General features: G+C 53.3%; 1 protein-coding gene across 3 annotated transcripts in view; it reads right to left on the reverse strand.

The window, feature by feature from the left end:
* Positions 1 to 26,299, reverse strand: part of GNB2 (G protein subunit beta 2) — a 255,414-nt gene that overhangs the window by 27,659 nt on the left and 201,456 nt on the right. For all 3 annotated transcript variants that reach the window (XM_078669814.1, XM_078669813.1, XM_078669815.1), the window contains exons 8-9: positions 23,454 to 23,655; positions 19,191 to 19,407 (exon numbers count right to left, since the gene is read on the reverse strand). In XM_078669814.1, the coding sequence (XP_078525940.1) occupies positions 19,191 to 19,407; positions 23,454 to 23,655 (419 nt within the window). The remainder of the gene's footprint in view (positions 1 to 19,190; positions 19,408 to 23,453; positions 23,656 to 26,299) is intronic.

Consider the following 26,299-nt stretch of genomic DNA (forward strand, 5'->3'; position numbering starts at 1 on the left):
GGGGAAAGGCGTAGGCAAATGTCCTTGACCAATCTATCCATAGGGCATTCCCCAGTGACCCCTCCTCGGGCTGCCTGGATGCGAAGTTTTGGCATTTTGCATTCAGGCGTGTGGCAAACAGGTCCACCGATGGTGTCCCCCACCTGTCGAACAGGTACCTTGTCTCCTGAGCATTGAGCTCCCACTCGTGGGATGCCGATGTCTGCCTGCTGAGCCAATCGGCTTGTATGTTGTCCTTCCCTGGTAGGTGTATGGCTAGCAGGTCTATCTTGAGAGGGATGGCCCATCTCCATATCTCCTGCGCCAGTGCTGAAAGCGGTGCTGACTGTGTGCCCCCCTGCTTGTTGATGTAGAACATCGCAGTGGTGTTGTCTGTTTGTATCAATACCTTGTGTTTGTACAGTCTTGTTTGAAAGGCTTTCAGTGCAAGGAAGATTGTCTTCAGTTCTAGGTAATTGATGTGCTTTGCCGCATCTGTTGTCGTCCACAGTCCCCTCACCTTGAGCTCCTCCTTGTGAGCGCCCCATCCCTTCAGGGATGCGTCTGTGGTGATGGTCACTGTTGGCGTTGGGGGCGTTAGAGGCTTTCCCCTTGTTATGTTCTCCATGGTCCACCATGCCATCTCCTTCTGCACTGCGTGCATTACAACCACTAGATCCTCCCAACCGCCTGTAGCTTGTGACCATTGCTCCTGCAGCCATTCTTGAATGGGTCTCATGTGGAGTCGTACATTTGGTACCAGGTGGATGCATGATGCCATCATGCCCATGATCTTGCTCGCAGTCCTCACTGTCCGAGCTTGTCCCTTCCGGTAGAGGCGAGTTTCCTTCACCAGCGCCCTCGCCCTCTTCTCGCTGGGGAACACCTTGCCCTGTAAGGTGTTGATCTGTGCTCCCAGGAAGATTTTGACCTGTTCCGGCTCCATTGATGATTTTTTCCAATGGATGGAGAACCCCAGGTTTATGAGCGTGCTCGTCACTATGTGCGTGCTGCTTGCATTTCTGGTATGAGTTTGCTTTCACCAGCCAGTCGTCCAGGTAAGGGTATTGAATATGCTACTTACCAGTATGCATCTGTTCTTGGCATGTAGGGCTGCTAACATTCATATCTTAGCATTAGATCGCCGCCTAGTGTTGGGCTCGGATGATTGCACATTGTTGTCCTGGAAGAGTCTTCGAAGTATCCTGAGATAGGTGGCTCCTCCCCTGGACTACAGTGCGCATGGGCATCGGCTCCATCCCCAGATTGTTTTTCGCCATTGTGGCAGAAGATGGAGTGAAAAGTGTAAAGGATGTCCATGCTAATGAATAAATACAATAGTATATCTGCAGCTGCGACAGGCACCGGGGAGGAGGGCGGGCGATATGAATGTTAGCAGCCCTACATGCCAAGAACAGATGCATACTGGTAAGTAGCATATTCAGTTCGAGGCATGTGGGCTGCTAAATTCATATCTTAGCATAGAATACATAGCAGTCCCTCCATCAGCGGCGGTTGCCCGTGCCAGCTGCAGAAACCTGAAAAAGTGTCTTGAGAACAGCCTGTCCTACAGCTGCTTGCTGCTTGGAATGCACATCAACACAGTAGTGTTTTGTGAAGGTATGTGGTGTGACCCACGTGGCTGCTCTGCAAATATCCTCTAAAGGAATGTTCCCTAGGAAAGCCATGGATGCCCCCAGTTTGCGTGTGGAGTGCGCTCTGGGGGGTATTGTTAAAGTGCGCTTGGCTTTTTGATAACATATCTGGATGCACTTAACTATCCACCTGGCTATCCCTGCTTTGGAAATTGGGTTGCCTTTGTGTTGTGGTGCGAAGGCAACAAAGAGTTGTTTTGTCTTTCTAAAGGGTTGTGTTCTGTCTATGTAGTACATCAACGCCCTCCGTACATCTAAGGTATGGAGCATTCTTTCCGCCACCGTTTGCGGGTTTTGAAAGAATGCTGGTAAGTCAATAGTTTGGTTTAGATGAAACTGTGACACCACCTTCGGAAGGAATTTGGGGTTAGTGCGTAGCACTACCCTATTTGGATGAATGGCTCTTGGATTGGGAGCGCCTGCAGCTCACTGACACGCCTCAGAGACGTAATGGCTATAAGGAAAGCTACTTTCCACGTAAGGAACTGGAGTTCACACGAGTGCAGTGGCTCAAATGGTGGTCCCATCAGTCTGGTGAGGACGACATTGAGGTTCCACACTGGAGCTGGCGGTGTCCTTGGGGGAATGACTCTTTTCAGACCTTCAAGGAAGGCTTTAATGGCGGGCACTCTGAAGACAGAGAGGTGCTGCCTGTTCTGAAGATAAGCCGCTATGGCGGATAGATGTATCCGAATGGAAGTGTACGCCAGATTGCACTTGTAAAGATGCAACAGATAGCAGATGATGTTGGGGATAGATGCATCAAGCGGGTTGATGTCATTGGCTGTACAGTAAATGACAAAACGCTTCCACTTTGCAGCATAGCATGCTCTAGTAGTTGGTTTCCTCGCCTCCTTGATGATGCTCATGCATTCTGGAGGCAGGTTAAGGTACCCAAACTCTAGGACCTCAGGAGCCAGATCGCCAGGTTGAGCTGTTGCGGATCTGGATGCTGAATTTCTCCATGGTTCTGCGTCAAAAGACTGGGCGTGAGACGCAGTCTTTGATGCGGCACCACTGAGAGTTCGAGGAACGTGGTGTACCATGCTTGGCGCGCCCACGTTGGAGCAACTAGGATGAGAGTCATCTTGTGCTGCCTTAGCTTTCTTGCGACCAGCGGTATTAGAGGGGCTGGCGGAAAAGCGTACGCAAATTTGCCTGACCAGTTCATCCATATCGCATTCCCCTGCGACTGTGGGTGAGGGAACCTGGCGGCAAAGTGTTGGCATTTTGCGTTCTCTTTTGTGGCAAACAGGTCTATCTCCGGATGACCCCACTGCTGGAAGTACGGGTGGAGGACAGATGGGTGTAACTCCCACTCGTGCATTTGATGGCTGTACCTGCTGAGCAGATCCGCCATCTGATTGTCCTTTCCTGGGAGGTGTTCTGCCATGAGGAAAATGTTCCTCTGAATGGCCCACTTCCACATGCTCTGAGCCAGATGAGACAGCTGTGGCGAGTGGGTGCCTCCCTGCTTTTGAATGTAGTACATCGCGGTCATGTTGTCCGTCCGGACTAGCACGACCTTGTTGCACAGATGTACAATGAAGGATTTGAGCGCCATGAAGATTGCCATCAGTTCCAGATAGTTGATGTGCATCTTCTGTTGCTGCGTTGACCATAGTCCCTGCACTGTGTAAGTGAGCACATGAGCTCCCCATCCCTGGAGAGATGCGTCCGTCGTCAGGACAATCTGCGGCACAGGCTCTTGGAACAGTCGGCCCTTGCAAAGGTTGTGCGGAGTCCACCAATGCAGAGAGTCGTATGCCCGACTGGTAACCAACACTAGGTCTGTCAATTGTCCACGAGCCTGTGTCCACTGATTCGCTAAGCACTCCTGGAGCGGGCGCATGTGTAGCCGTGCGTGAGGGACTATGAAGATGCAGGAGGCCATCATGCCTATCAACTGCATGAACACTCTCGCTGGAAGCGAGTGTTGTGGCCTGAACCTTTGGATCAGGGCCTGCATGCTGTCTATCCTGACTTGGTTTGGCTGAGCCATGGCCGTCAGGGTCTTGATCGTTGCACCTAGGAACTGCCGGACATGTGCCGGCTGAAGATGCGATTTTGGGTAGTTTAGGGAGAAACCCAGATCGTGAAGAAGGTGAATTGTAGTTGACATGTCCGCGGCGCACAGCTGCTCTGACTTGGCTTGTACGAGCCAGTCGTCTAGGTAGGGGTAGACATGGATGTTCTGCCTCCTGAGGTGCGCCGCTACTGTCGCCAGACACTTGGTGAACACCCTCGGGGCTGTTGTGACTCCGAAGGGTAGGACCTTGAACTGGTAGTGCCTGCCTTGAATAGTGAACCTGAGGTATTTCCTGTGTGACGGGTGTAGTGGAATGTGGAAATACGCATCCTTGAGATCTAAGGTTGCTAAGAAGTCTCCTTGGTTTAGCAAGGGAAGAATCTGTTGCAGTGTAAGCATGTGGAAATGTTCCGATAGTATGTACAGGTTGAGGGGGCGTAGATCTAGAATGGGTCTGAGAGATCCGTCCTTCTTTGGAATAAGGAAGTACAGGGAATATACCCCTGTGCCTTCCTCTCCCACCGGCACTTGCTCGATTGCTCCCTTTTGCAGCATCACCACTACTTCCTGCTGCAATAAGAGCAAGTGCTCTGCGGACATAGGCCTTTGCCTTGGCGGGATGTTGGGTGGAGTGGACTTCAATTCTAGGCAATAACCATACTGGACTAGTTGTCGCACCCACCTGTCTGTGGTGATGTTTTTCCAGACGGGCAGGAACTGCTGCAGTCTCCCCCCGACAGGTGTTAGGTGGTCGGGGGGCAGTGACAGAGAGTCACTGTTTGCTAGGAGTAGAGGAGCGGGGGTTGTTGTTTCCTCTGCCGCGACCTCTGTTGCTGTTATTCCTGTAACCTCCCTTGTTCTGTTTCGTGAACGAGGATTGTGCCCCACCTTTTGAGAACTGGGATTGTTGACCCATTTGTCCTCTGGTGACCCCACGTGCACCTGAGCGACGAAAATTGCTGCCACGAAACTGTTGAGACTGCAGGGCCCCCATGGATTTAGCAGTTTCCGTGTCCTTTTTTATTTTCTCTAGGGTGGTGTCAACATCTGGACCAAACAGACTATCAGGATTGACCGGTTGATTAAGAATTGTTGTCTGAATATCCGGTTTAAAGCCTGAGATGCGTAGCCACGCCTGTCGTCTCAGCATAACGCTAGTGTTGACAGCCCTAGCAGCTGTATCTGCAGCGTCAAGCGCACACTTGATGGCTGCGTTTGAGATTAGCTTCCCTTCGTTAATGAGCAGTTGTGTAGCTTCTTGGAACTGTGGAGGCAGGTGTTGTACAACCTGTTCTAGGGTATCGTAGTGTGCCCTATCGTAACGCGCCAAGAGCGCCTGTGTATTGGCGATGCGCCAAAAGTTTGATGCCTGTGCAGCTACTCTTTTGCCCCCTGCCTCTAGCACTTTGGACTCCTTATCCGGGGGAGGAGCTTCACCCGTTGTCTGGGAGTTGGCACGTTTCCTGGCATTGGCGACCACAAGAGAGTCCAGTGGCAATTGTCCCCGGATGTAGGCGGGGTCCGCAGGTGCAGGCCTGTACTTCTTTTCAATGCGAGGGTTGACCACTCTCGCTCTTGTAGGCTCCTTAAAAATGTCCCCAGCATGTTTGAGGACTCCTTTTAGCATAGGAAGTGTCTTTACTGTCCTTTCAGAGACTGAAAAGGTGTCGAAAAGGAAGTCTTCCTCAACCGGGTCGGCATGCATGTCCACATCATGATTGGCTGCCGCCCTTTCAAGTAGTGCATGAAAGCCTGCTGAGTCCTCAGTCGGGGATGCACGCGCATTAAAGAGCTGCGGGTCCTGCCCCACACCCTGGGTGTTCTGGTCACCAGTGTCATCGTATGAATCCGGTTGTGCATCAGGTTCATCGATAGGGAAATTGTACTGCTCGTCCTCATCATACCCCTCACCCGCAGAGTGTTCTGGGGAGGGAGTAGGGCTCCGTCTTGGAGGAGGCTGGATTGGCTCCGTGAGGCCTGAGGCGTCAAGGGGCACCCTCTTCTTTTTCAGTGGGATGACATAGGAGTCCACTGGCTCCGAAGTGATTTTCCTCTTATAGAGGGTCAGCTTGCCTGTGTCAGCGTCGATGAAATGCTCTGAATCGTCTTCTGATTCGAGTACCCGACGTGGAAGCGGGCCAGCCGGTGAAGAAACTTGTTTCGGAGCCGATTTGGTTGAAAACGCTTTCGGCGCCTCCTTAGGTGGCAAAAGAAAGAGAAGTTTCCCAGAAGGCTTTGCCGGAGTGTCCTTTTGCGGCTGCGGCGATGGTATCGGAGCCGACGGGGCAAAGGCTTTCTCCCTGATTCTTTGCAGTGAGTCTGCAATGAGGGACGTCTCACTCACAGTGGGTTTCGTCGCCGACGAGGATGGTCTGATCGGTCCCTCGGATCCGACGTCCTTGTGGGCCTTGTGCGCTTTGGGCGCGGAACCCGTCTTCAGCGCCTCCGATTCCTGAGTCCGGGGCGCAGACTTCTTGTGCGTAGCCTCCTTGGAGCCGACTTTGGCGGGCTTGGACGGCGTCGTAGCCGCTGACCCGTGCCGACCATCTTTCTTGGAGGACCCCTCCTCAGGCGTCGGTTTCGATTTTGCAGCATCGGAATCGACGGACTTCTTCGGCTTCTGCGGACCGGAGGTCGACGGAGCCGATGGGGTAGCGGGCACCGTCTTTTTCACCGGCACGGCAGCCATCTTAGGGACACTCGAGTCCTTAAGTTTCGGTTTTGTTTTCGGGTCGGCCATTTTAGGTGTCGTCGATCCCGATGGTTTCAGTTTCGTTTTCGAAACAGTCTGCTCAGCAAGTGAGTCCGTAGCCGGGCCCGAAGGCGGGGCTGTGGCTTGCGGCAACGGGTCTTGGGTAAGGCCGACAGGCGATCCCGTGTCCCGGTCGGTATCTTCGTAACCTTCGGGGCAGAGCTCGTCCCCCGAGCTGTCTGCCGCGGCCCCATAAATCTCATCGTCGTCTCCTACCTCTTCGACGTATTCAAGGCCTTGACCCGCGACTCCGTCGTCGTCTCCCGGATCCGCCTCGACCTCCGTCTCTGGTGGGGAGATTTGTAGATGGTGACCCTGGACCTCTTCGTCCTGGTCGCCGAAGATGTTCTCCGGATCCGGGGCTGCTTGCTTAGCTTCCAAGCGCACCGCGCGCCGAAGTTTGAGAGTTTTCTTTGAGCGGAACTGCGCACACAATTTGCACTTTCCGTCGTCGTGGTCAGGCGAAAGGCACTTGTTACAGACGGGGTGTAGATCGATGTGTGGGTACTTGGACCCACAGAGCGGGCAGTACTTAAACGGGCTCCGCTCCATGACCGAAAAGGCTTGCAGTCGTGTCGCGATGAGAAGGCCTCAAAGTTCAGAGAGCGAAGAAAACTCCGCTTATTCCGGCTCCAAGAGACGGAAGACTCGAGACCGTGCGCAGACAATACCGACGCAATAAAATCGAGGCCTTTTGGCCGCTAAAAGTTAGTTTTACTTGGTTCCGACAGTAAGACGTCGAGACCACATCCGAACCCAATGGCGGAAAAAAACAATCTGGGGATGGAGCCGATGCCCATGCGCACTGTAGTCCAGGGGAGGAGCCACCTATCTCAGGATACTTCGAAGACTCTTCCAGGACAACAATGTGCAATCATCCGAGCCCAACACTAGGCGGCGATCTAATGCTAAGATATGAATTTAGCAGCCCACATGCCTCGAACACGTGTATACCTTGCCTTCGTAGGTGCGCTGCGACTGCTGCGAGGCACTTTGTGAAAACTCTTGGTGCTGATTTTAGTCCGAAGGCCAGTGTCGTGAACTGGTAGTGGCTTTCTCCAATGGTGAACCTGAGCATGTGTTTGTGCTTTCTGTTCATTGGGATGTGCAGGTAGGCGTCTTTGAGGTCTATTGTGACCATGAAGTCCCCGGTCTGCAACTGTGGGAGCACCTCTTGCAGGGAGGTCATTTTGAATTTTTGCGTTCTTATGAATTTGTTCAGGAACCGTAAGTCTAGAATGGGCCTCATTGTCTCGTCTACCTTTGGTACCAGGAAGTACGTTGAGTATATTCCTGTGTTTCTTTCCTTGAAGGGTACCCGTTCTATGGCCTGCTTCCGCAGGAGTTCCTTTGCCTCCTCCTGCAGACACTGAAGCTGCTTGCTCGCTAGTGTTTTTCTTTTTGGTTTTCTGCTGGTTGGTCTCCCCTCCAATTCTATGCAGTATCCGAATTGGATAATGTTGAGGATCCATTTGTCTGATGTGATTTCTCTCCACTCTCGGAGGTAAAATCTTAATCTTCCTCCCACTGGTGTCATGTGGTCGTAGGTGTCTAGTTTGTCTTGACCCATCTGTACGTGCTGCCCCCTGGGACCTTTTTTGTGGGCGGGCACACTGAGTTTTTTTAAGTTACTTAGAGGTGGGCTGCTGCCCTCCTCTCCTATTTTGTCCCCGTCCATTTCTCCCTCGAAAGGACTGGCCTCTTTGTTGGTACTGCCAGGACTGCTTCTGCTGACCATGCTGAGCTTGCGAGTCTGCCTGGTGCGTTTGCTGGAAAGCCTGGTGTGATGTACCTGGCTGGTTTCCGCCTCTCCCGCCGGGCCTCCGTGACGGGGTGCCCCTCTTGTTCCCTCTGAACTGCAATGCTCCCATGGATCTAGCTGTTTCGTTATCTTTTTTCAGTTGGCTGAGCGTTTCATCAACTGTTGTCCCGAAAAGCGTGTTGCTGTTGAACGGTGTGTTCAGGATGCTGTGTTGCACCTCCGGTTTGAAACCTGAAATCCTGAGCCAGGCGTGCCTCCTTTCCGTGACACCCATCATCATGAGCCTGCTGGCTGTGTCTGCCCCATCCAGGGCCGTCTTAAGGCAAGAATTAGCTGCGTTCTTTCCCTCTTCAACCAGCTTTTCGGCCTTCTGCCGGGCATCCTGGGGCAGGTCCTTCACCAACTGCCCCAGCCCCTCCATGATCTGGTACATGTGCCTGTTTATCAGGGCGTTGGAATTAGCCATGCGCCAGTGGGTCGCGGCATTCCGTTCTATCCTTCTGCCCACCAGATCCATCCTTTTGCTCTCCTTATCCGGTGGCGGGCCCGAGGTAGTGGGTACGTTAGCCCTCCTCCTTGCTGTGGCCGTGATAATGGAGTCTACGGAGACCGTGCCCTGAATGTAGGCCGGGTCCTTTGCGGCATGTTGAATATGCTACTTACCAGTATGCATCTGTTCTTGGCATGTAGGGCTGCTAACATTCATATCTTTTGCATTAGATCGCCGCCTAGTGTTGGGTCCGGATGATCGCACATTGTTGTCCTGGAAGAGTCTTCGAAGTATCCTGAGATAGGTGGCTCCTCCCCTGGACTACAGTGCGCATGGGCATCGGCTCCATCCCCAGATTGTTTTTAGCCATTGTGGCAGAGATGGAGTGTAAAGTGTAAAGGATGTCCATGCTAATGATTGAATACAAGAGTATGTCTGCAGCTGCGACAGGCACCGGGGAGGAGGGTGGGCGATATGAATGTTAGCAGCCCTACATGCCAAGAACAGATGCATACTGGTAAGTAGCATATTCAGTTCGAGGCATGTGGGCTGCTAAATTCATATCTTTTGCATAGAATAAATAGCAGTCCCTCCATTAGCGGCGGTTGCCTGTGCCAGCTGCAGAAACCTGAAAAAGTGTTTTGAGAACAGCCTGTCCTACAGCTGCTTGCTGCTTGGAATGTACATCAACACAGTAGTGTTTTGTAAAGGTATGTGGTGTAACCCATGTGGCTGCTCTGCAAATATCTTCTAAAGGAATGTTCCCCAGGAAAGCCATAGATGCCCCCAATTTGCATGTGGAGTGCGCCCTTGGGGGTATTGTCAAGGTACGTTTTGCCTTTTGATAACATATTTGGATGCACTTAACAATCCACCTGGCTATTCCTGCTTTGGAAATAGGGTTGCCCTTGTGCTGTGGCGCGAAGGCAACAAAAAGCTGTTTTGTTTTCCTAAAGTGTTGTGTCCTGTCAATGTAGTACAGCAACGCCCTTTTGACATCTAAAGTATGAAGCATTCTTTCCGCCACCGTTTGAGGGTTTTGGAAGAATGCCGGCAAGTCAATAGTTTGGTTGAGATGAAACTGTGACACCACCTTCGGAAGGAATTTTGGGTTAGTACGTAGTACCACCCTATTTGGATGAATCTGAATGAATGGCTCTTGGATTGTGAGCGCTTGTAGCTCACTAACCCGCCTCAGTGACGTAATAGCTATTAGGAAAGCTACTTTCCACGTTAGGAACTGGAGTTCACACGAGTGCAGTGGCTCAAAAGGTGGTCCCATCAGTCTGGTGAGGACCACATTGAGGTTCCACACCGGAGCTGGCGGTGTTCTTGGGGGAAATGACTCGTTTCAGGCCTTCAAGGAAAGCTTTAATGGCAGGCACCCTGAAGACAGAGAGATGCTGCCTATTCTGAAGATAAGCTGCTATGGCGGATAGATGTATCCGAATAGAAGTGTACGCCAGATTGCACTTGTAAAGATGTAACAGATAGCAAATGATGTTAGGGATAGATGCATCTAGCGGGTTGATGTTATTGGCTGTACAGTAAATGACAAAACGCTTCCATTTTGCAGCATAGCATGCTCTGGTAGTAGGCTTTCGTGCCTCCTTGATGATGTCCATGCATTCTTGAGGTAGGTGAAGGTATCCAAACTCTAGGACTTCAGGAGCCAGATCGCCAGGTTGAGCTGTTGCGGGTCTGGATACTGAATGTCTCCATGGTTCTGCGTCAAAAGTCTGGGCGTGAGGCGCAGCCTTTGATGCGGCACCACCGAGAGTTCGAGGAACGTGGTGTACCATGCTTGGCACGCCCACGTTGGAGCAACCAGGATGAGAGTCATCGAGTGCTGCCTTAGCTTTCTTGCCACCAGCGGTATCAAAGGGGCTGGCGGAAAAGCGTACGCAAATCTGCCTGACCAGTTCATCCATATCGCATTCCCCTGCGACTGTGGGTGAGGGAACCTGGCGGCAAAGTGTTGGCATTTTGCGTTTTCGTTTGTGGCAAACAGGTCTATCTCCGGATGACCCCACTGCTGGAAGTACGGGTGGAGTACAGACGGGTGTAACTCCCACTCGTGCATTTGATGGCTGTATCTGCTGAGCAGATCCGCCATCTGATTGTCCTTGCCCGGGAGGTGTTCTGCCATGAGGAAAATGTTCCTCTGAATGGCCCACTTCCACATGCCCTGAGCCAGATGAGACAGCTGTGGCGAGTGGGTGCCCCCCTGCTTTTGAATGTAGTACATCGCGGTCATGTTGTCCGTCCGGACTAACACTAACTTGTTGCACAGATGTACAAGGAAGGACTTGAGCGCCATGAAGATTGCCATCAGTTCCAGATAGTTGATGTGCATCTTCTGTTGCTGCGTCGTCCATAGTCCCTGCACCGTGTAAGTGAGCAGATGAGCTCCCCATCCCTGGAGAGATGCGTCCGTTGTCAGGATAATCTGTGGCACTGGCTCCTGGAACAGTCGGCCCTTGCAAAGGTTGTGTGGAGTCCACCAATGCAGAGAGTCGTATGCCCGACTGGTAACCAACACTAGGTCTGTCAATTGTCCCTGAGCCTGCGTCCACTGATTCGCTAAGCACTCCTGGAGCGGACGCATATGTAGACGTGCGTGAGGGACTATGAAGATGCAGGAGGCCATCATGCCAATCAACTGCATGAACACTCTCGCTGGAAGCGAGTGTTGCGGTCTGAACTTTTGGATTAGCGACTGCATGCTGTCTATCCTGACTTGGTTTGGCTGGGCCATGGCCGTCAGGGTATTGATTGTCGCACCTAGAAACTGCCGGACATGCGCCGGCTGAAGATGCGACTTTGGGTAGTTCAACGAGAAGCCTAGATCGTGAAGGAGGTGAATGGTAGTCGACATGTCCGCGGCGCACTGTTCCGACTTGGCTTGAACGAGCCAGTCGTCTAGGTAGGGGTAGACATGGATGTTCTGCCTCCTGAGGTGCGCCGCCACTGTCGCCAGACACTTGGTAAACACTCTTGGGGCTGTGGTCACTCCGAAGGGTAGGACCTTGAACTGATAATGGTTGCCTTGGATAGTGAATCTGAGGTATTTCCTGTGGGATGGGTGTAGTGGAATGTGGAAATAAGCATCCTTGAGATCCAAGGTTGCTAAGAAGTCCCCTTGGTTTAACAAGGGAAGAATCTGTTGCAGTGTAAGCATATGGAAATGTTCTGAAAGTATATACAGGTTGAGGGGACGCAGATCCAGAATGGGTCTGAGAGATCCGTCCTTCTTTGGAATAAGGAAGTACAGGGAATATACCCCTGTGCCCTCCTCCTCCACCGGCACGAGCTCGATTGCGCCTTTTTGCAGCATCACCACTACCTCCTGCTGCAATAAGTGCAAATGCTCTGCGGACATAGGCCGTTGCCTTGGTGGAATGTTGGGTGGAGTGGACTTTAACTCTAGACAATAACCGTACTGGACAAGTTGTCGCACCCACCTGTCTGTGGTGATGTTTCTCCAGACGGGCAGGAACTGCTGTAGTCTCCCCCCGACAGGTGTTAAGTGGTCGGGGGGCAGTGACAGAGAGTCACTGTTTGCTTGGGGCAGAGGAGCGGGAGTTGTTGTTTCCTCTGCCACGTCCTCTGGTGCTGTTTCCTCGGTAACCCCCTTTGTTCTGCTTGGGGTACGAGGATTGTGCTCCACCTCTAGAGAATTGTGATTGTTGACCCATCTGTCCTCTGGTGACTCCACGTGCACCTGAGCGACGAAAATTGTTGCCACGGAACTGTTGTGATTGTAGGGCCCCCATAGACTTAGCAGTTTCGTTGTCTTTCTTAATCTTTTCCAAGGTGGTGTCAACATCTGGACCAAACAGTCTATCAGGATTGACGGGCTGATTAAGTATGGTTGTTTGAATGTCTGGTTTAAACCCCGATATGCGGAGCCACGCCTGCCGTCTCAGCATGACGCTAGTGTTAATAGCCCTAGCTGCTGTGTCTGCGGCATCAAGTGCACACTTTATGGCTGCGTTGGAGATCAGTTTTCCCTCTTCTATAAGCAGTTTGGTGCCCTCTTGAAACTGCGGAGGCAGGTGTTCTAAAACGTGCTCTAGGGTGTCGTAATGCGCCCTATCATAACGTGCCAAGAGTGCCTGTGTATTCGCAATACGCCAAAAATTGGCAGCCTGTGCAGCTACTCTTTTGCCTCCTGCCTCTAGGACTTTTGACTCCTTATCTGGGGGAGGAGCTTCACCCGTTGTTTGGGAGTTCGCCCTTTTACGGGCATTTGCGACCACAAGGGAGTCAAGCGGCAACTGTCCCCGAATGTATGCAGGGTCTGCAGGTGCTGGTCTGTACTTTTTTTCGATACGTGGATTGACCACCCTCGCCCTGGTAGGTTCTTTAAAGATGTCCGCAGCATGCTTGAGGACCCCTTTGAGCATAGGCAGTGTCTTTACTGTCCTTTCAGAGACTGAAAAAGTGTCAAATAGAAAGTCTTCTTCTACTGGGTCAGCATGCATGTCCCCATCATGATTAGCAGCTGCCCTTTCAATGAGTGCATGAAAACCTGCAGAATCTTCTGTTGGGGATGCACGTGCAGTGAAAGGCTGTGGGTCTTGCCCCACATTTTGGGTGCCTTGGTCCCCTATGTCATCATATGAATCTTGCTGTGCATCAGGTTCATTGATGGGGAAAGTGTATTGGTCATCTTCACCATATCCCTCACCCTCAGAGTGTTCTGGGGAAGGAGTTGGGCTCCTTCTAGGAGGAGGCTGGATAGGTTCCATCAGTGTTGAAGCGTCCTGAGTAAGCCTTTTCTTCTTCAGGGGGATAACATAGGAGTCCACTGGCTGTGAAGTGATCCTCCTCTTGTAAAGGGTCAATTTGCCCGTGTCTGCGTCGATAAAACGCTCAGAATCCTCCTCTGAGTCGAGTAGTCGACCTGAAAGTGCTCCAGACGTTGAAGAATCCGACTTCTTTGGCGTCGTTTTTGTTGAAAAGGCCTTCGGCGCCTCTTTTGGCAGCAGAAGGAAGAGAAGTTTACTCGCAGGCTTTGCCGGAATGTCCACCGGCTTCTGTGGCGACGGCATCGGAGCCGACGTAGCAGAGGCCTTCTCCCTGATTCTCTGTAGGGAAGAGGCGACGAGGGACGCGTCACTTACAGCGGCCTTTGGCGCCGACGAGGAGGTCTTGACCTTGCCCTCGGATCCGACGTCCTGTTGGCCCTTCTGAGTCTTGGACGATGATGCCGCAGCCGCCGACCCAGAGTCCTTGGACCGATGCGTAGATGTTCCAGCTTTCGATCCGTGTGATTTCGCTGGCTCCGTCTCCACCACGCGTCCGACTAACAAAGTCCCAGTCGGAACTGGAGCCGTGTCGCTGGCTTTGGCGGGCTTTGACGGCGTCGCAGCGGTCGACCTGTGCCGAACTCCCTTTTTAGAGGAACCCTCCTCTGGCGCCGATTTCGACACTGCGGAATCGACAGATTTCTTCGACTTCTGTGGACCGGTGGCCGACGGAGTCGATGAAGCAGCGGGTTTAGGTGTTTCTGGATGGACGGCCGCCATCCTAGGGACGCTCGAATCCATAAGTTTCGGTTTCGATTTAGGGTCGGCCATTTTAGGTGTAGTCGATACCGTAGGTTTCGGTACGGTGTGCGCTGCAAGTATGTCCGTGGCCGGGCCTGAAGGCGGGGCCGTGGCTTGCGGTACGGGGTCGTGGGTAAGGCCGACTGGCGATCCCGTGACCCGAGCCTGATCCTCGTAACCTTCGGGGCATAGCTCATCCCCTGAGCTATCTTCCGCGGCCCCATAAACCTCTTCGACGTCCCCTACCTCGTCGACGTATTCAAGGCCTTGACCCACGACTCCGTCGTCGTCTACCGGATCTGCCTCGACTTCCGTCTCGGGCGGGGAGATTTGAAGATGATGGCTCTGGTCCTCCTCTTCTTGGTCGCCGAAGATGTTTTCTGGATCCGGGGCCGCTTGTCTGGCCTCGAGGCGCACCGTGCGCCGAAGCTTGAGTGTCTTCTTTGACCTGAATCTGGCGCAGGCCATGCAGTTGTCTTCGTTATGGTCTGGTGAAAGGCATTTGTTACAGACCGGGTGCACGTCGATATGTGGGTATTTGGACCCACAGAGCGGACAGTTTTTAAACGGACTCCGCTCCATGCCGAAAAGTTGCGGTCGTGTCGCGATGAGAAGGCCTCGGTGTCCGAAGAGTGAAACGACTCCGCTGATTCCGACTCAAAGAGACGGAAGAACTCGAGACCGTGCGCAAACAATACCGACGTAAGGAATATAAGGCCTTTTGGCCCGTAAAAAGCTAGTTTTTCTCGGTTCCGACAGAGACGTCGAGACCGCATCCGAACCCAATGGCGGAAAAAAACAATCTGGGGATGGAGCCGATGCCCATGCGCACTGTAGTCCAGGGGAGGAGCCACCTATCTCAGGATACTTCGAAGACTCTTCCAGGACAACAATGTGCGATCATCCGGACCCAACACTAGGCGGCGATCTAATGCAAAAGATATGAATTTAGCAGCCCACATGCCTCGAACTTGTACTTTCTCAGTTCTGGGAGTTACTGCTTTGCATGTTGCGGGCTCCCTGAATGCTTCCTTCCCCTGAGCCAAGACGCTTTCGAGCATTGGAAGGAATTGACTCCTCGTTTGTGTTGGGAGCAATGTTTCTAGAAGGAAGTCTGCTTTCTGCTTCTCTTCGTCGAGCTTGAGCTTGAAAGCTGCTGCGGCAGATTGTATCACTGAGTTGTAGGCCCCGATGTCGTCCTGCGGCGAGGGCCTCGAGGGGTAAGTGTCGACCACCTCCTCCGGGCTGTCGGTGTCGACATAATCTACCTCCTGAAGGTCAGAGCGTGCCGACTCTGCGTCCGTCCTGCCATCCTCTTCCTCCCCATAGTTGTAACTATCGTAGGGATTCTCGTACTCCTCCTAGTCGTCGATCACCTCGACATCCTGGTCTTGTTCCTCGGTGACTTCGGCGATCTCCTCTTCCTCCTCGACCGCCTCCACCACCGGTGGCTTGGTCTTGTGAGGGATCGTGAAGGCTTTCATCTTTGCGTCGAAATCTTTCTTCCGCTGCATGATGTTCTCCATTTCTGCCTCGAGGCGCCTTCTCTTCTTCTCCATCTCAGCCGCGTGTTCCGCGTCGGATGGGTCGGCCGCTCTTTTCGGCGGATGGCTCGTAGCCGTGCCTTTCGGTGTCTAAGCTTTCGACGTCGAACCGGATTTTGGGTCTCTGGTCGTCGTCGTCAGTTTTGGGTCTTTCTCCCTCGGCGTCGATCGATCCTTTTCGGGGACGATTTTCGACGTTTTCTGCTGATCAGCAGCTCTCGGCGCCGGGGACTCCTTCTCGGAGGATCCGCTGGGCCTGGGAGTAGTCGCGGACGCCGCCTTTTTTTGCGTCGGCGCTTTCGGGGTCTTGCCCTCGATTTTTCTAGACTCAGAGTCTCTCGGGTTCTTGGGGGCCGAAGAGTCTCCTACCTTGTCAGAAGTCTTCGTGTAATCGGTCTCTACGACCGTGTAGCTGTCGTCTTCGGCGGCAGCGTTGTCTTCTTCCTCGGAGGACATCCCCAGCTCGTAGAGTGACTGAGTCGGGGCCTTCCCCTGCAGGGCGGCGTGTGCTACCCTCTGCCTCTCTCTCACACGAAGGGTCTTCGGGGCGAAGGCGTAACAGGCGTTGCAGTCTCCGCTTTCGTGGTCCACCGGTAGGCAAAGGTTGCATACCGGGTGCTGGTCCTTCTGCGCGTACTTGTGGTGGCAGTTACGGCAGAACTTGAACGGCGTGTTGTCCATCATCGAGCGTCCAGGGCCTCTCTGGTCGCGTGTTCGTCGACGGTCGTCGAAGATCTCGATGGAAAACGCCTTATCCTTGCTGACTTTTCGTCGATGAAGTCCCCTGGAGTCTTCAGATGACTTCTCCTCGTATTTTCTGTATTTTCTTTCTTCTTTCTCCAAAAATGTCTGGAGCCCAAACGGGAACGATCCAGACCCGACCGCGGAAAAAAAGAATCTGAAGATGGCGCCCAAGAGTGGGAGCTTCCGCAGGAAGCATGCCGACGTCACCGGAAATACATCCAAGGGGGTGTGACGCCGACGCCCACCTGGGCTAAGAAGAAAAAAAAAAAAAGACTACGAATCCGGACCCAACCACAAGACCGCGGAATAATGCACAGCATAGTGAATCCAGAAAGATTCACGCTGCAAAACAGGTTACAGACCTCGTGATGGTCGCTGTGTGGAAATTTTGCTCCACACTCTTGAATGCCGTCCTTTCCATGAGTTGTAGGCATCACGCCGTGGATAAGCCCAATGACCCGTGTCGACGACCGGAATCGAGCTGATGTAGTCGAGTCGACAGTTATGGATATCGAAAGTTGTTTGGTAATGTTTTTATGCGAACTACTTGAAAAGTAGATTTCGAACTGGAGCGGAAAAGTTGCATCCGAATCCAGTGGCGGAAAAAAACAATCTAAGGAAGGAGTCGCTGCCCATGCGCACTATCGTCCGAGGGAGGAGTCACCTATCTTGTGACTACAAAGACTTCTTCCAAGACGACAACATGCAATCATCAGAGCCCAACATCAGGTGGCGATCTAATGCTCAGTGTGAGATCTGCAGCTCATATGCCTCGAACATAGCCATTTTATCTGATTGGCAGAGCAAAGCTCAGAGGATTCCCTTAACGCACGACAGAATAGGAGTCTTAGCTATGGTGGCCTGTGTGGGGGGAAGGGTGAAGACTGTGCTGTACGCTGATTAGCTGAAGTTTGGATATTTAAAAATGATGTGGGTAGGCTACTTCTAGGATTATGTTAAAGTTTATTCTGCCTCTTCGTAATGAGCTGTTCTTCGTTAATACATTGTAAAGTGTTGTACCTCTATGTTAATCGTTTTATGATTCTATATTTATGTGTTCTGTAGAGTGCGCACCTTGTAGTAGGTTTATCTTCAAAGGTATCACGCTCGTGTTGTCTGTTCTTCCTGGAAGCTCTAACTGCTGAAACAGGCATTCAGCAGTTGGACTTCTACCAGAACAGCTGTGCTCCCGTGAAATGCTGTTTTCTTACTGAAGAATAAACCTACCTGGTTTGAACATCCTTTCTACCTTGTCGACTTCAAGATTGCACTGAAGGGATTACTTTACACTTTAAAATAGCACTGCTCTGTGGTTACACTACGACTCCCTGCTTGGCGACTGATGATTCAAGCATGTGAATCTATGAAAGATTCTTAATGGCACAAAGAAAAAGTACTGTTGGCTTTAAATTAATTGAAACACAGAAGGAAGACTAAAAAATGTAGGATAAAGAATGGAAATAAAACAAATTGGACAAAAAGAATTAGCCCGCAAGCCTGGACGCTGAAGTGTATTTTATTTTTAGACGGATGTGCACATGATCACTCCGTCCCATTCCATGGCTGAGCGAGCGGACACTGCCCCAAGCTAAAGGTAGTGGTGGGCGGCAGCAAACTGAAAGGGTTGAACAGGACAGTGGATGAAGTGGGCGGACCCAAAGCCACTCTTAATACATGTAAGTAATTGTTCTACTATTCTCAAAAAAAGAGAGTTTCCCAGGGACCAGAAAGGACTGGGTTAACAATTAGTATTCAAAGAAAAGATTCCTTTCTGTGTATTTATTTCAAAGGGTGACCATGAGGCCTATCCATGTCAATTAGCTATTTTATTCATTTGCAATTGACGAAGGCAAGAAGTCAAAATTTTAAGCTCCACACTAGGATGATTATACTTTTTACTCAAAGTTTATTTTCATAAAAGCTCATATTTAGGAATTCATTTTAAATACACATTCAATTTTTCAGTAATTGTTCTACTACATCAGTATGCCAAAAAACCACAAAGCTGGGTCTAGGACAGACCTAAACGAGGTTCACGTTTGAAGTCAAACCACGTAAAGGGAAATAAAGGAGTTGGACGAAGTCACTGTGGTCTTACCAGCAATGTGGAATGTACCCAATAAAAATAACGAATAATAAAAGTGCTAAACAGTGAGAAATCCCAAAGTGCAAGCTCACAATTGCCCAAAAAGACTGGTTAAGCTTTCGAGAAAACCAGCTCAGAAAAGCCCTGCGATCAGAGAAAAATGAGATTGAGTGTGCTGTGACCTCTTGCTTTGGTAAAGCACGTCACAGTACAGCGCGACCTGTGAGCGCCAAGCGCGCAGCACAGCACGTCACATAGTACAGCGCTACCCGTGAGCACCAGGCGCACATCACATAGTACAGCGCTACCTGCGAGCCCCAAGCGCACAGCGCACCATAGTACAGCGCTACCCATGAGCTCCAGGCGCACATCACATAGTACAGCGCTACCCGCGAGCCCCAAGCGCACAGCGTATCATAGTACAGCGCTACCCATGAGCTCCAGGCGCACATCACATAGTACAGCGCTACCCGCGAGCCCCAAGCGCACAGCGCATCATAGTACAGCGCTACTCGTGAGCTCCAGGCTCGCGGCACTCCGGTACCAGTCGCAGGTCACACAGCACAGCACTATCCAGGCCGCAGCGCTCTTTACCTGCACGGTCGCCCTTCATGGAGTCCCAGATGTTGCAATTGAAGTCGTCATATCCGGCCAGCAGCAGCCGCCCGCTCTTGGAGAACGCCACCGAGGTGATGCCGCAGATGATGTTGTCGTGAGAGTACATCATCAGCTCCTGGTCTGCGCGCAGGTCGAACAACCGGCAGGTGGCGTCATCGGAGCCAGTGGTGAAGGCGTTCCCGTTGGGGAAGAACTGGAAAAAAGAGCCAAGAGCCAATTAAAAGGGCACTGGGCGCCAAGGCGGCAGAGGGCACGCAGTGTGGGTCAGGACCGACACCAGATTAAGGCCTGTACTAGCGGGTCTGCAGCTCTGAGCCGTTCTAGGCGCACGTCCTCTAGGCATACATACTGCCACCCACCGCCTGTGGTAGGACCCGACCAGCAAGGACCGGAGTACAAAGCCTGTTCCTACCCCTGGCCGGTGTCACGCGTTTGCGCTAGGTGGCAGAATTACCCACAGCATGTGAACCCGAGGAGATTTCATGCTGCAAACAAACCTTTTTACCAAACACAGCTGCAGAATTAGAATCTAACTCAAACAAGAGGAACAACTTCTCTTTACTACATGAATGCTCACCTGGAAAACAAGGTTTCCCACCACAAGCCTGTGGCAGGCACATCAAACATGGCCAAAGTGCAGAAGCAAGTCTGACTACTCCAGAGACTACACGGACACCCCTCCAGCCAAACCCACCAGGACCCTCCTAACAGCAGAGCCCATTGTACATATTCAGGAGGCCACCCTCGACCAGCGAGGGGGCTGTAGGGATGTGTGGGCCACTGGGCCTAAGGTGGCACATGGGAGCCACACTTTGGAGCCACACTTAACCAAAGGGTCGCTCCAGGGTCTGGAATTAAGGAGGGATCTGGAGTTAGATCAAGAGTTGAGAGTGGAAGACAGGGTTTCTAGCCCCAATGACTTCACTAGCTGCTCCCTCCCCAACTGCCTTGTTCGGCCTTTTAAAAACATTCACCGCTGCCCCCCCCTCTCCCCCCCCCACCCCCTCTAAAGGCAACACATAAAAGCATTGAAAGCAACAGAAGAAGCGAGTGCCCCCTCCTGCCCTGCCCCTTGCCTCATACTCATTCGGAGCAGGAAGCCCCCCAGGTGATGTCAAACAAAGCGCTGGCATCGGTGGCCAGCGACCCCCGCCCGCTGGCCCGCAGCCGAGCTCTGAAGTGCCCGTGCGAGCGCCCTGCAGGCGGACACGCACATTAGGCAAAGTGGGACTGCCGGACCCCCGGGGGGGCTAGCAGAGTGCTATTAAGAGCTGGTGGTGGGGAGGCCACAAACAAAACACACGGGGTGGGGGCGGCTTCAAGGTCAGAAACCAGGAGGACAAGCCGGTGCTGATGCGAGGAGTCTATCACTGCACCAGGGCACCCTAGCTCATCTCCACTGCACCTCGATGCTGGCAACACCAGGGTACCCTAGCTCACCTCCAGTGCACCCCGATGCTACCAGCACCAGGGCACCCCCAGCTCGCCTCCAGTGCACCCCAATGCTTGCAGCGCCAGGGCTCCCCAGCTCGCCTCGAGTACACCCCAATGCTGGCAGCACCGGGGCACCCCAGCTCGCCTCCAGTGCATCCCGAGGCAGACATGAGGCTGCACCAGGGCACCCCAGCTCGCCTCCAGTGCACCGCGGTGCTACCAGCACCAGGGCACCCCAGCTCGCCTCCAGTGCATCCCAATGCTGGCATCACCGGGGCACCCCAGCTCGCCTCCAGTGCATCCCGAGGCAGACATGAGGCTGCTCCAGGGCACCCCAGCTCGCCTCCAGTGCACCGCGGTGCTACCAGCACCAGGGCACCCCAGCTCGCCTCCAGTGCATCCCAATGCTGGCATCACCGGGGCACCCCAGCTCGCCTCCAGTGCACCGCGGTGCTACCAGCACCAGGGCACCCTAGCTCGCCTCCAGTGCACCCTGAGGCAGACAGGAGGCTGCTCCAGGGCACCCCAGCTCGCCTCCAGTGCACCCTGAGGCAGACAGGAGGCTGCACCAGGGCACCCCAGCTCGCCTCCAGTGCACCCTGAGGCAGACAGGAGGCTGCACCAGGGCACCCCAGCCCGCCTCCAGTGCACCGCGGTGCTACCAGCACCAGGGCACCCCAGCTCGCCTCCAGTGCATCCCAATGCTGGCATCACCGGGGCACCCCAGCTCGCCTCCAGTGCATCCCGAGGCAGACATGAGGCTGCACCAGGGCACCCCAGCCCACCTCCAGTGCACCGCGGTGCTACCAGCACCAGGGCACCCCAGCTCGCCTCCAGTGCATCCTAATGCTGGCATCACCGGGGCACCCCAGCTCGCCTCCAGTGCATACCGAGGCAGACATGAGGCTGCACCAGGGCACCCCAGCTCGCCTCCAGTGCACCGCGGTGCTACCAGCACCAGGGCACCCTAGCTCGCCTCCAGTGCACCCTGAGGCAGACAGGAGGCTGCTCCAGGGCACCCCAGCTCGCCTCCAGTGCACCCTGAGGCAGACAGGAGGCTGCACCAGGGCACCCCAGCTCGCCTCCAGTGCACCCTGAGGCAGACAGGAGGCTGCACCAGGGCACCCCAGCTCGCCTCCAGTGCACCCTGAGGCAGACAGGAGGCTGCACCAGGGCACCCTAGCTCGCCTCCAGTGCACCCTGAGGCAGACAGGAGGCTGCACCAGGGCACCCTAGCTCGCCTTCAGTGCACCCTGAGGCAGACAGGAGGCTGCACCAGGGCACCCTAGCTCGCCTCCAGTGCACCCTGAGGCAGACAGGAGGCTGCTCCAGGGCACCCCAGCTCGCCTCCAGTGCACCCTGAGGCAGACAGGAGGCTGCACCAGGGCACCCTAGCTCGCCTCCAGTGCACCCCGAGGCAGACAGGAGGCTGCACCAGGGCACCCCAGCTCGCCTCCAGTGCACCCCGGTGCTACCAGCACCAGGGCACCCCAGCTCGCCTCCAGTGCACCCCGGTGCTACCAGCACCAGGGCACCCCAGCTCGCCTCCAGTGCACTTCAATGCTGGCAGCACCGGGGCACCCCAGCTCGCCTCCAGTGCACCCTGAGGCAGACAGGAGGCTGCTCCAGGGCACCCCAGCTCGCCTCCAGTGCACCCTGAGGCAGACAGGAGGCTGCACCAGGGCACCCTAGCTCGCCTCCAGTGCACCCTGAGGCAGACAGGAGGCTGCTCCAGGGCACCCCAGCTCGCCTCCAGTGCACCCTGAGGCAGACAGGAGGCTGCACCAGGGCACCCTAGCTCGCCTCCAGTGCACCCCGGTGCTACCAGCACCAGGGCACCCCAGCTCGCCTCCAGTGCACTTCAATGCTGGCAGCACCGGGGCACCCCAGCTCGCCTCCAATGCACCCCGGTGCTACCAGCACCAGGGCACCCCAGCTCGCCTCCAGTGCACCCCAATGCTGGCATCACGGGGCACCCCAGCTCGCCTCCAGTGCACCCCGAGGCAGATAGGAGGCTGCTCCAGGGCACCCCAGCTTGCTTCCAGTGCACCCAGATGCTGGCAGCACCAGGGCACCCCGGCTCACCTCCAGTGTACCTCGATGCTGTCAGCACCAGGGCACCCCAGCTCGCCTCCAGTGCACCCCGATGTAGGAGGCAGCATTAGAGCACCCCAGCTTGCCTCCAGTGCACCACAATGCTGGCAGCACCAGGGCACCTCAGCTCGCCTCCAGTGCACTTTGTTTCAGACGGGAGGGGGCACACGAGACCGCGTGCCCAGACGCAGGCAAGAGACAGCACTAAGGGACCCCCAGCTCACCTCCAGTGCACCTCGATGCAGGCAGGAAGCAGCACTATGGGGCCCAGCTCGCCTCCAGTGAACCTGGATTCAGACGGGAGGCGGCACACCCCAGCTCGCCTCCAGCGTGCCCAGACGCAGGCAAGTGACAGCATTAGGGAATCTGTCTGCCCCACGCACTGATGATGCCCCATGCACCCGACACAGGCCTCTCTTGTCCTGCCTGCCCAACGCTCGAATGATGCCCCGTGGCCCTGACACTTGTCACAATGGTCTCATCTGCCCTATGCTCGGATGATGGCCCGTGCACCAGACACTGACCACGATTGTCACGTCAGCCCCATGCTCAGATACTGTCCGTGCACCCAACACTAGCCCCACTTGTCCCTTCTCCCCCACGCTCAGATGTAGGCCCATGAACCTCACACTGGCCGCACTTGCCCCACGCTAGGATGATGCCCCTTGCACCAGACACAGGCCACACGTGTTCCATCTCACCCATACTTACACAGACAGCGTTGATGTCGGACTCGTGGCCCGTGAAAGTCTGCCGGCACATGCTGTCCCGAATGTCCCAGAGCTTGATGGAAGCATCGCAGGCCCCAGAGACGAAGGTCCGGAAATCTGGTGCGAGGGAGAGGCTCATCACATCCCCACTGTGCCCGGTGAAAGTGGTGGTCTGCTGCCCAGTCTCGATGTCCCATAAAGCGCTGAAACACCAAACAAGGAAGGGCATTAAAGCGATGCGCCACACGTGCCTGTGATTCCACCTGTGCACCACCCACCATACTCCTTACAAGGCTGTATCTACAGCGCACGTCTGTGGATTATAGGGTCCTTCTGTAGCAAGCCACACTTTGCACCTGTAGGGTCAATCCCAGAGACCGCGACCTTGAGTGTAGAATGTTCCAAGTGTACTATGGGGCCGCTGAGCACGGCCTCGTGCCCCATCTCAGATGACTGCCTGCGAGCACGATATTAGTGCGTTGGTTTAACCCCCATGCCCCATATTGCAATGCTCAGCAGCTTCTGGGAGCAAGTCAACATACCCTCTGTCAAGGTCAGGAGGCAAAGCCATGGTCTGCTTATTTTACCAAACTGGGACCATCACTGCCCTCCCCTGCCACAGCATTCAGCCCTAGCACCCACCAGCCCTCTAATAAGAACCGTTATCTTCAGGGCGCCCACCAATGTCACCACTTTGGCCCGGACATCAGGGTGAAACCCACTAGACACTGCACAGCCAAACCCTGCAAAGGGCCAAAACAGGACTAGGAAAGCCGTCCAGTACACTTACCTATCTGAGGTGAGAAGTACTTTGAGACAGAAAGCTACCCTGTCTGACCCAAACACCCAGACAGGGAAGTGGGCGATGCAAGTCCCATATGCAAATATTGCGCTTCACCCCAGGCAAGGTCACCTGGGGAGGGCGTCTGTCACTCAGAGTGGGATGTATGGCCCCTGCAACCCCTCAAAAACGCTCTTGCATGGGCTGCTCCAGCTAATCTAGTCCCTGGCTCACAGTTAGCCGTGAGTCAACTCCAACTGTTAACATGCACTGGCAAAGCCAACAGATTTCGCCTACGTGAGACCTATTGGCTTTCTAATTTTATTTTAAGCATGTTGCACAGCAGCGCACATTGGGTCTATTGAAACACAATCACATTTCATCTAGCCCTTTGACCTGATTAGGGATGCTTGCCATTTGCGGGTACGTCAATCTATAGGGACTCAAGACAAATATACACCATATAAAAAGTTTTACTGTAGGACACAACCGAGTTAATTCTATGCCTGTGTGATAATATGGAATATGCTACTTACCAGTATGCATCTGTTCTTGGCATAGAGGGCTGCAGAGTGGTACATTTATGAATAGATCGCCATCTGGTGTTGGGCTCGGATGATTGAACTTGTTTTTCTTCTGGAGAAGTCTTTGTCGTCATCGATGACTCCTCCTCTAGGTGCTAGTGCGCATGGGCATCGGCTCCATCCTTAGATTGTTTTGCCATAGTAGGGTTAGATGGAGTAGTGTAGTATAATACATAAAGATATGCCCATGTAAATGTATCTAAATAAGACAATGTTGGGACAGACACTGGTTTCCGGGGAGGCAGGGAGGGCATGTACCACTCTGCAGCCCTCTATGCCAAGAACAGATGCATACTGGTAAGTAGCATATTCCGTTCGAGGCATATGGGCTGCAGATGGTACATTTATGAATAGATTATACAGCAGTTACCTCCCTAGCGGTGGTCACCCGTGTCTGTCGCAACTGTTTGAAATAGAGTTTTTAATACAGATTGGCCCACTCTGGCTTGTTGTGTAGCCTGCACATCAACACAGTAGTGCTTTGTAAAGGTATGTGGTGTAGACCAAGTTGCTGCTCTGCATATGTCATCTAGAGGAATGTTTCCTAAGAATGCCATAGATGCTCCTAGCTTACGTGTAGAATGAGCTCTAGGAGAAACAGTTAATGTTCTCTTTGCTTTTATGTAACATATTTGTATACATCTTACAATCCATCTAGCGATGCCTGCTTTAGAGATAGGATTGCCCTTATGTGTTGGGGAAAATGCTACAAATAGTTGTTTAGTTTTCCTGAAATTTTGTGTCCTTTCTATGTAGTACAAAATGGCCCTTTTGACATCTAGTGTATGTAGGGCCCTTTCTGCTACAGTCTGTGGTTTTGGGAAAAAGACTGGTAGTTCCACCGGTTGATTGATGTGAAATGCTGAAATTACTTTAGGCAAGAACTTTGGGTTTGTTCTAAGAACCACTTTATTCTGATGTAATTGTAGGAATGGTTCTTGTATTGTCAATGCCTGTAATTCACTTACTCTCCTGAGTGAGGTAATGGCTATAAGAAAGGCCACCTTCCATGTAAGGAATTGTATTTCACACCTATGCATAGGTTCGAAAGGTGGTCCCATTAGTCTGGTGAGTACTACGTTGAGGTTCCAGACTGGGGAAGGTGGTAATCTTGGTGGAATGGCTCTCTTAAGGCCTTCCATGAAGGCTTTTATCGCTGGCACTCTAAACAGGGATATGTGCTGCCTGTTTTGTAGGTACGCTGCTATAGCTGCTAGATGTACTCTGATAGATGTGTACGCGAGATTACATTGCTGTAAGTGTAGCAAATAATCTCCTTTGTTGATACGTCCAGAGGGTTGATATTATTAGTGGTACAGTATATAGCAAACCTCTTCCACTTAGCTGCGTAGCATGCTCTGGTGGTGGGACGTCTCGCTTGCTTAATTATCTCCATGCAATTTGGGGGTAGATCTAAGTACCCAAATTCTATGATTTCAGGAGCCAGATCGCTAGGTTCAGTTGTGTGGGATCTGGGTGCAT

The sequence above is a fragment of the Lissotriton helveticus genome, chromosome 12, assembly GCF_964261635.1.
Source record: "Lissotriton helveticus chromosome 12, aLisHel1.1, whole genome shotgun sequence".
In the NCBI taxonomy this organism is placed as follows: Eukaryota; Metazoa; Chordata; class Amphibia; order Caudata; family Salamandridae; genus Lissotriton; species Lissotriton helveticus.